At 70.6% G+C, this 9,671-nt stretch overlaps 1 protein-coding gene across 1 annotated transcript in view; it reads left to right on the top strand.

Moving 5' to 3' along the window:
• Positions 1 to 9,663: 9,663 nt before the first annotated feature.
• Positions 9,664 to 9,671, top strand: part of PPP1R1A (protein phosphatase 1 regulatory inhibitor subunit 1A) — a gene marked incomplete at both ends in the record, with an annotated part of 5,081 nt that continues 5,073 nt past the window's right edge. The window contains one exon of the mRNA XM_082011850.1: positions 9,664 to 9,669. Within this exon, the coding sequence (XP_081867976.1) occupies positions 9,664 to 9,669 (6 nt within the window). The remainder of the gene's footprint in view (positions 9,670 to 9,671) is intronic.

The following is a 9,671-nucleotide window of genomic DNA, read 5'->3' as shown; positions in this document are numbered from 1 at the left end:
CCGGGAAGGAAGGGACTGACTTACTGGCTGCTCGCTGGTCACCTGGAAGAGAGAAAAGACTGAAGAGCTGAGACCTGGCCCAGTCCCACCACCCCTCCCTCACGGGAACACCCAGCCGGCCCCCCAGCACCCACCCGCTATGCCCCCAGACAGCACCCAGTGGGTGGGAAGGAGCCGGGGACTCCCCTTGGGGCTGTCCCCGCCGGCGGAGCCCCCCCCGCCCCCCGTTGCCGCCCCTGCCCCGCTCACCCGATGATGTTGGAACTCAGAGCCTTCAGCAGCCTGTCCAGCAGGTCAACGAGAAGGGCCAGCACTCCCCCGTCAGCCCCCCCGGCTGCCTCAACCTCTGCGGGAAGAAACGGGGTTACCCGAGCACCCCGACGTGCTGCTACCAGGGTGCCCTCATCCCCTTCCGCGGTACCTCCCCCCCCCCCCTCCGAAACCGCTGGCCCTGGACGCCCTGTGTGCGTCACCCTCGCGCTGACACCCTGGCCGAGGCCGCCGGCCCCTTCCCCGGCGCCCAGGGAGCTGCGTCTCGCTGGGGGGCTGCAGGGAGCCGGGGCTGCTCAGACCCCCGTCCGCGCCGCGTGGCCCATGTGCTCCCCCGCCTGCCTTGGAGGGAGGAGAGGGATGCAGGAGCGTCCTCGCCCGCCAGGAACAACCCCACCTCCGGAACCAGAGAAAAAACCCAAAGATTTGCCCTTCCCTGGAGGGCTCGGGGTCTTTGGGGGGGTCCCAACCCTCTGCCGTGCAGCCCGGCCACCAGACCCCTGGGTGAGCGGGACCCCTAACTCACCGGTGCTTGCGGAAGACGTCTCATCAAGAGGAACTGCGGGAGGAAGAGAGACGGCGTCACGCACCTCGGCGGGGCGTCGGGACCCCCCACCACGCACAGGAGACCCCCCACGCCGCACCCAGCCCCTTGACACACGCACCCGGATAGCCTGACCCCCCTCCCGCACCCCACCGGGGCCACCCCGCGTGCCCCCGGGGACCTGCCCGACTCACGGCCAGCGGCCAGGCTGCAGGCGAGCCCGGCCAGCAGCAGGACGACCCAGAGCTTCATCATCCCGGAGGATTACGGACGACAGCCGTGGCCGGGAGCCTCCCAGGGATGAGCCGGAGCCGGGTCTGTCCCTTATGAAGGCAGCGGGCGCCAATCGGCCGGGGCTGGGAGGGCTCGGGGGTGCGCGGGATTTTCCAGGTGTGGGAAGGTGCCCGTGCCCAGGCACCCGGCCAGGGGCAGGATTAGCCCGGATTAGCCCTGCAGCCCCTCGGGGCAGCGCAGCCGGCCCCGCTGCCAGCCCCGAGAGCACCCAAAGCAGCCCCAGCCCCGCTCCCAGGGCTCCCGGCTCCCTGTGTGCCCCGCGATTCCCGAGTCCCCAAACAGCTCGCGTAGCTCCGCGGCTCCCGCTCCACATCGTCCCGGTGCACTCCATACCGCCCCAGTACACTCCATAGTCCCCCAGTACACTCCTGTTCACCCCGCAAGCCTCCCGTGCCCTCCCACGCACCCCGTGCTCCCCAAACCCCCTCCAGCTCGCTCCCCCAGCCCCTACACGCTCAGCTGCGAGCCCCCCGGCCGCAGACCCTTCCCGAGCACGTTCTCAGCTCCGGCGCTTTATTTCTCACCGCTCGACAGGTAACGGGCGGCGAGGGGACGCGCGGGAGCGGTGGCGGCGGCTGGGTGAGACGGAGGGACGCGCGAAGCCCCAGCAGGGAGCGGGGACGCGCAGGGGAGGTGACGGTGGGGATCGTCGCGCCGGTACGCGCCGAGGTGACGCGAGGGGAGGATGGCTCCGCGCAGGAGTTGGGGCAGGGCTGCGCCCGCCGGCTGGCAGCGGGACGGGGATGCTGCGGGAGCATCCTCGTGGTCCAGTCCTCCTCATTTCGGGGACGAGTGGGGCAGAGCCCCTCTCTCCCCTTTTGGGGGTGAGGGTTGAGCTCAGAACATCTTCACGGATTAAAGGGATTAGCTGAGCCACGGGGGGTCGGTGCTCCGAGGCCGAGGCCACGGGCTGGAGCACGGGAGGGACCGCGGGCTGCACGAGACCAGGACAAGCCGTGGCTCCGCGGGCAGAGCCGAGGCTGCCGCCAGCCGCGAAAGCCCTGGGTGAATCATCTCGCCAGCGCTGCTTAGCAGCCAAACCCCCTCCGGAGCGCACGGAACCGGGCAGGGACGGAGCCGGGTCCCGCTCCTCCAGACAGGCGAGGCAGCAGGGAAGCGCGGTGCCGGCACAGCCCTGCGCCGGCATCGCACCGCGGCCGGGGCGGCCGGAGCAGCCGAGCGTGACCCGCCCCGACGCCGGCGCGGATAGAGCCGGGAGGGATTCAGGCCTCTAGGCTGAAAATGCAGGAAAAAGGTTTCGGGAAAACTTTAGGGGAAGCTTTACAGAGGTGCCGGCAGCAGCTCCCGGGGCTGGCGGGGGGTACCCAGGGACGTGCCCCAGGAGGTGCTCCAGCGGGCTGGGTGCTGGATGGGGATACGGGTGGGGTGCTACTGGGGGGGCGGATGGGGTGCCGTAGCAAACCGGCCCCAGGTGTAGGACGTGGGCCACGCTTGCCGCTCCTGGCCTCGCCGCTGCCGTCTCACACGGCTCAAGCTCCCCGTGGGAAGGTGCTGCCACGGCCCGGCCGCACCGTCGCGCCGGCCCTCGGGCAGGCAAAGGCGCTGAGCTCTTCTTGCGTCAGGCTGGGGGTTGTTCATCCCCGAATTTAAACGCTCTGCACAGTCTCGGGTCTTTTGTTTTCAGTCTAAAACCCGCAAAATCGCGCTGGCCCTGCTCAGGCGGGGTCTCGGAAATTGCACGGCCTCTTTGTGAGAGCCCAGAGCTCAGGGGAGAGGACACTCACCCCTTTGCACCCATGAATCGCTCTCCCTGGTCCCAGGCAGAGCCTTCACTCCTCTTGGCTTCAGAGGTGAGGGATAAACCCTCGGTATTTTCCATGCCTTGTGCCTGAGGGAGGATTTGTGCTGCGTATCCAGCTTCTCAGGGCACCCTCTTCATTCCTGGTGGGATGAGGAAGGAGAGGAGAACCTCGGAGCACCCAGCTCTGCCCCGGGGTGGGATTTCGGGCACCAGGATGCAGGATGCAGAGCCAAAACCCCCCAGGGGGGAGCGAGTCGCAGCCGGGATCCTGGCTCAGGGAGAAAACACCCAAATACCCAGCATGGGGAGGCCGGGGAGCACAAGTGTACCTTCCTTTTGATGCTGTACCACTTCCAAGGTACTCCATCCCTCCAGCTCATCCCAGCATCCCATCACTGCCCTAAAACCCCCGGCTCCAGCCTCGGAAACACCGAGGGCTTCAACATTTGTATGAAACTCGATGAAATCATAGCTCTCGTTTCCCCGGGCTCAGCAGCGAAGCTGGATGAAGATGTCACGCCGTGTCCCCAGCCCCAGCCCCAGCCCCAGCTACTTGCTCCCAGCGCTTCCTCCGTTCCGTGCACTGGTTTTCAGCCAGGTCCCAGTCAGGCTCCCGCTGGCACCGTCGGGATGGGGCTGGCCGCGGGCGTCCCCAGGGATGGGGAACCCGGTCCTGAGCTCCAGCCGTTCTCCACCAAGGCTTTCTCAGGAGGCTTCGGCCAGCCCCGTCCAGAACCTGCCCGGCAGATCCCAGGGAAGAGGAGGGTTTGCTTCTCGCCGGGGCCGGGCAGAGCCAGGGGACCGGGGGGGCACCTGCGGGTCACTGCCGCAGCTTGCGGGAGCACCCAGGTTTGGGGGGTCCCGCATGGACCCCTCTGCAGAGACCGGGGAGGCGGATAAAGCGCAGCCCTGGGCAGCCCGACCCGGCGCAGAGCAGCCCCGGCAGGTTGGGACCGTCCCCCCGTCCACGGGACCCACAGCGCAGCCTTTCTGCCGGAGGGGCCGTGGGGATAATCCAGGATAATCCCGTCTTTGGCTGCTCTCCACGGGGAAGCCCTGGGGTCTGTTTATGCACCGGGACTTTCCTTTTCCGGTAACTCCCGCACCGACGCCCTGGGGCTGGTACCATCCTTGCACCCGAGAGCGGAGGGTCGAGGACCACCGCTGCGGTGGGCAGCCGGGATGGGAACCGTGAGAGCCCGGGGAGAAGGGAGCCTGTGGTGGCTCCTTCCTGAGGTCATGGGGCTGTGGCCTGGGGGGACTTGTGACCTGTGCCCCCTCCCCGGTAAATCTGGAGGGGCGGGAGCGGAGCTGGACCCTGAATCTGCGGCGTGGAGACCCTTTGGGGTGAGCCCCAGGGGAGGCTGCCGGGGTGCCCAGCCAGCACCCACCGCTCTCCACTGCCCAGCCCGGGGCCGTGCCCACGCTCGGTGCCCACGTCACCAGCAACGCTGCCCGTGCGCGGCGGTGGCGGCGCAGGAGGGGTTAGGGAGCGGCCGGCGCTGGCCCAGCATCATCTAGATGCGGTTTCCTTCAGACGCCGGGTCGCGCGGAGGGGAGGAAGGGCGAGCCAGAAAGATAAGGTGGCAGGAAGACGAAGAACAGGCTGGAGCCGTGCAGCACCCCGATAAGGGAACAGAAGGGGCTCAGCAGGGGCGAGGGAAGATGGAGAGGCCAAAAAAGCCCCGAGCAGCACCCGCCGCGCCGGTCCTACCCCTGGGCTTGCAGCCCAGCCGGGGCACGCGTGTCCGCGGGGGGCACCGCGGGTCCGCAGCCCCGCCGTGAGCCCTTGAGCAGGGGTGGGGTGGTAGATGGGGTCTCTAGGGAGGGACCCCCCGGGAAGGACCCCCCCGGGAGGGACCTCCCCCAGCCTTGGTGGCAGTTCCTCAGGGAAGATCCGGAGCTGAGCCCCGCTGCTCAGGCCCCTTTGGGGCACTGGGAGGGCTCGTGCTGGGGGTCTCCACTCCAGAGGGGGTGGGCAGGGCCAGACCCCACCCCCCAGCAGCTCCAGGCAGGGACACAGGCACCATCATCCCTTTGGGAACTTTATTTCCAGCGTGCTGCTGGCTCTGCCCCCCAAACGCCCCACTAGTGTTCCAGGCGCCGCAGCACGGGAGACCGACCGTGGCCAAAGTGCGAGTGATGTCCCCGAGCGCCGGGGCCGGGTCCCCGCCGCAGCCGCGGCCCCAGCGCCGGCAGGCTGGGTGGAGGGGGGATGCGCGTGCCCCTCGGGGCAAGAGTCCTGAGTCAAAAGGTTTTCAGTGCCAAACACCCACACGTGCACCCACACGCACACACGTGCACCCACGCACACACGCACGCGTGTACGCGCAGCGCTCAGCCCTCGGCTGAGGGTGGTCTCCGTGACCAAAAAGCAGCGGTGTGATACGGTCCGTCCGGCAGCCAGCCGCGGCTCCCGCCGGCGCCGGGGTGAGCCCGGGTCCCTCTGCCGTGGCCTCAGGCCGTCTGGTCAGCGCCGTGGAGCCGGGCAGCGGGCGGCTGGCCGGGCACCGGCTCCTCCACGAAGCCGCTGCTGTCGGACTGCCCGCTGCCGGCGTGCAGCATGAAGCCTGCAGCGGGGGGACGGGGGGACACGGCGGGGGACGCTGCCACCGGGCACCCGCTGGGATGGCAGCCCCTCTGCTCCCCAGGGGGGTGGGAGAACCCTGCGACTTACTTCTCCGGACCCCGACGGAGGGATGGAGGGACCAGCCGGCTTCCTCAGGGGCGTCGCCATCCTCCTCCTCCTCGCTGGCGCTCAGCACCTGCAGGCAGGACGTGGCACGTGAGCGCGTACGTGTGTAAAGCTGCGTCAGCGTGTGCGCGCACACCCGTGCACCCCTCTGTGGGTGCGCAAGGACGGTTGCGCATACGCGCGAGCCCGCGCGGGCGTGCGCGTGTGCAGGAGCCGGCCGTCGTGCCCCTGACCCAGCTCCCCCCCCCGCAGGAGGCTCCGTCTGGAGCTCTAAATCCTTCAAACCTTAAAAGCCTGAGAACGCTCTGGGGTCGTTTCCCGCTCCGGCTCTTTCCCACCCCACGCTGGCTTGCCCAGCATCATCCGCCAGCCCAAGGGACCCTCCGCGCTGCTGCTCCCCGCTCCCAGCACCCTCTTGCCCCCCACCCCTCTGCGCCCATCACCCGGGCATCGCTCCTCACCTCCTCCATCTCGAAGGAGTCCTGCGGCTCCCAGTCGCCGGGACGGTGGGGCGAGGGGCGCTTCCCGGGGGGCTGCAGTCCCGGTGCGTCGCCCCACGGCTGCCCGACGTCCCTCGGGGGGCCTCCCCGGTGCCGGCCCCTGCTCCGCCGAGCCCGGTGACCCCCAGGTCTTGGGGTGTCTGAGCCAGGGGAACGTGTCCCAGCGGGGTCCAGGGGCTCACCCAGGCAGCGCCCGCGGGACCCTGCCTTCGCCCTGGGGGACGTCCCCCAGGAGCTGGACCCGAAGCCAGAGTCCCCCTCGGATCCCAGCCCCGCTGGGTGCTCAGGGGTGACGCGCAGCCGGCCGGCGCTGGGGGCCGGGGGACCCGGTGTCGGGGACGAGGTGGCATTCGCAGCAGCATCTGGCTGGTGCTCCTCCACGCTGACCCCTCTGGCTCCCACCGGGCACGGAGCGTCCACGGCCCCCCGAGCCGCCCCCGCAGGGCTGTCACCGCTCCCCCGGCCACGGGGACAGGACCGTCCCCGGCATCCCCGCGCAGCGCCCGCCGGCATCCCCTCGGGGGCTGGCCTCGGGGACGGCTCCCGCTCCCCTCCGCAGCACGCCGGGGCACCCGCGCCACCGTGATGGGGACACCCGGGGACACCCCGCGCCAGCCACAGCGACGGCGGTGCCGGGGGACCCCCCTCCGCTCCCCACCGGTGCTGCACCGTCCCCGCACCCCCCTCCTTGGGGACATCAGCCGGGTCGAAGCGAAACTGCTCCTCCCGCACCCGCTCCAGCACCTCCTGCACCACCATCCCCAGGGCGCTGGCACGGCTGGCGGGCGTGGCGGGCGCCCAGCTGGCCCCCCACGGCCCGTCCTCGTCCCGCGGGGACGTGTAGAGGCACATGGTGGACACGACCTTCTTCAGGCGCTCCGCGGGCGAGAGGGTGCTGGGCTGGGCGCGGGCGATGCGGATGTCGGGGACGCCGGGACAAGCCCAGGTGGGGCAGGAGGGGGAGATGCGCCGCACGGGGGTCCGGGAGACGTAGGAGTAGAGGCAGAAGAAAGCGTCGGCCGTGGCGGCCAGAGCCTGGACCTGCTGGAAGCGACCTGGAGGGCCGGGAGGAGACGGGAGGTGGTCAGGGGGGCTGTGGGGTGAGCGATGCTCCGTGGGGCTGGGAGATGGGGCAGGGGGCTGCAGCAGGAGCAGGGTGGGATGGGCGTGTTCCTCCAGAGCGGGTCACTCTCTCCTCAGCTCATGCATGGGGAAACTGAGGCACGGGAGCATCTTTCCCACCACCCCAAAGGAGCGACGCCCGGCCGGCACGCCGGATCCCACCCCATGCGTTGGCGTCTCCCCGGGCGGGGGGCTCGGGGACGCGCGTCACTCACTGGCCAGCAGCAGGCAGGGGTCTTCCATCTCCATGCGCCGCACTTGAGCCTTGAGGAAGAGCTGGAAGTCGATGCCCTTGGCGCGGGAAGGAGCCGAGAAGAAGCGCGCGGGGACGCGGGCCACGGCCCCCGGCTCGCTCTGCACGAAGCCCAGGTTGTAGAGGATCTCCTCGGCGTCCGCCTGCCACCACGCCAGCACCTCGGAGATGCTGTGGGGCGGGGGGCAGCCCCGTCTCAGCCCCACAGGGACCAGTCCCATGAGGGGGTGACCCCGTTCCCCCTCCCCAGAGACCCTCCCAGCTGCTACCTGGAGCTGGTCTTGGTGGTGAGGCTGGAGAGGGCGCTGGATGCCATGCTGTGCCCCAGGCTGAGGGGCTTGTCCCCCAGAGCTCTGCGGCGGGGGGGGACACGGGGCTGAGCGAAGGGGATGCTGCCAGCAGGATGCATGGGGACGATGCCCCCAGCCCCCCCGCCAGCCTCCCCCAGGATCCCAAACCTCACCTGCCTGTGGCCTCGCAGCTCGCCGGTAGCAGAAGAGCTGGGAAAAGGGAGCAGAGAGGCCGCAGGGAGTGAGATGGGGCGTTTTGGGGACAGGTCCCACACGCGCCACCCCGGGAGACGGCCTCGCCAGCGGCCACAGCCTGGACCCCGGGCGGACGCAGAGCCTGGGGACAGCCCAGCCCCACCGAAACCCCCCCGGAGGAAAAGCTACCAACGGTGGCTGCCCCCGGGGTCTGCTCCTGCCTGTCCTCAGCTCCCCTGCCTCTGCCAGGGCAGCTCTGCCCGTGGGGTGACAGTGACACCGCAGGAGGGGACACCCTGGGGTGGCTGGTACCTTCGGCTCCCAGGGTCAGGTCGTCCTCGAAGCTGGTCCCATTGCTCCCACACACTGCGAGAGAGCAAAGCCTTGCGAGGCGCGGGGGCACCCAGGGCTGGGGACGGGTCTCAGGGTCCTCGAAGACCTCCCTGCCCATCGCCCCGCGCCGTGGGCTGGGTGGGCTTTGGGGACGCGCAGGGACCGCCGGCCTCAGCACCCCAGCAGCCCCACAGGGGCAAAGCCGACGTACCGTAGGGGCCCGGCAAGCCCGGCTCCTCCGGCGGGACCTCCACCGACGGCCTGCGCCGGAGCAGAACCCCGGTTACCGCGGCCCCGTCCCGGGGGCTGGAGGTGCGGCGGGAGACCCGAGCGCGGCAGGACGGGCGGCGGGGACCGGGACGCAGATGGTGGGGCGCAGGGTGATGGCAAGGAGATGGCGGAGGGGCTTGCAGGCGGGTGCGGTAGGGTGGGATGCTCGAGGAGGGGTCCCCACCGCGGACCCCCCACCCCAGGGACTTCAGATCCCTGGGAGACCCCCCAGCATGGTGCCGGGGGAGGATGCCACCACCCTGTTCTCCCATCCCAGGGTTTCCTGGGGGCCCCGGTGTGATGCTGGGCACAGGACCGGCATCCCGTGCCGGTGGCCACGGCGCGTGGCAAAGCCGCGGCCAGGTGCCACCTGCGCTTCCTGCGCGGGGGTGAGCGAGGAGCGGGGCGGGGAGGACACCCCGCCATCCCACCAGCACCCCCGTGCCCGCTCGGGTGCGACTTCCAGGAAGGGCCCAGCGTGAGCATCGTCCCACCGCCCTCGCCACCCCCGCCGTGACACCGAAATCCCCGTGGGAATGGCGTCGCAGCAGAGGCACCCCCGGGGCCGCCGCGGCCTGCCCCGGCTCACCCGCACTCCTGCAGCCACGTCTCTATCTTGCTGGAGGGGCTTCCTGGCGGGAAGGAACACTCGTGAGACGACCCAGCACGTGGGGACCCCCGTCCGGGGTGCATCCCGGGGTCCCCCCGACCTTCGAGGAAGACATCGTCCAGGTGGGGCGGCTGCAGCTCGGGGACGTCCTGCGCGACGGTGGCCGCCTCCTCCTCCACCACGGTGGTCCGCCAGCACCGGCTCTGCCTGGCCCACGCGCGCCGCTTCTCCCATGAGGAGGGGCTGAGCACCGACGCGCCCTCCATGGCCGCGGCGCCGGGCACGCCGGGGGTCTCCCTGTGGGGACAGGAGAGCCATGAAGATGGGGGTCTCCTCCACCTCCTGCCCGTGGCGTGGGACCATCTGCCCGTACCCGGGCATTGCCCTGGGTGCTGACAGGCACCCGCTGTGCCGAGGGGCCGGAGGGGGACAGGGACGGAGCTGCCGGAGCGAACGGAAGAGCTGCCGGGGCCGAGATACGGCACGCGGAGCTGCGCCACGGCGGGGCACGCTGCGGCGCGGGCGATGCAGGT

This window comes from Phaethon aethereus, assembly GCF_964289735.1.
Source record: "Phaethon aethereus genome assembly, chromosome: 29".
Taxonomy (NCBI): domain Eukaryota; kingdom Metazoa; phylum Chordata; class Aves; order Phaethontiformes; family Phaethontidae; genus Phaethon; species Phaethon aethereus.
This window is presented reverse-complemented; position numbering and strand designations above follow the sequence as displayed.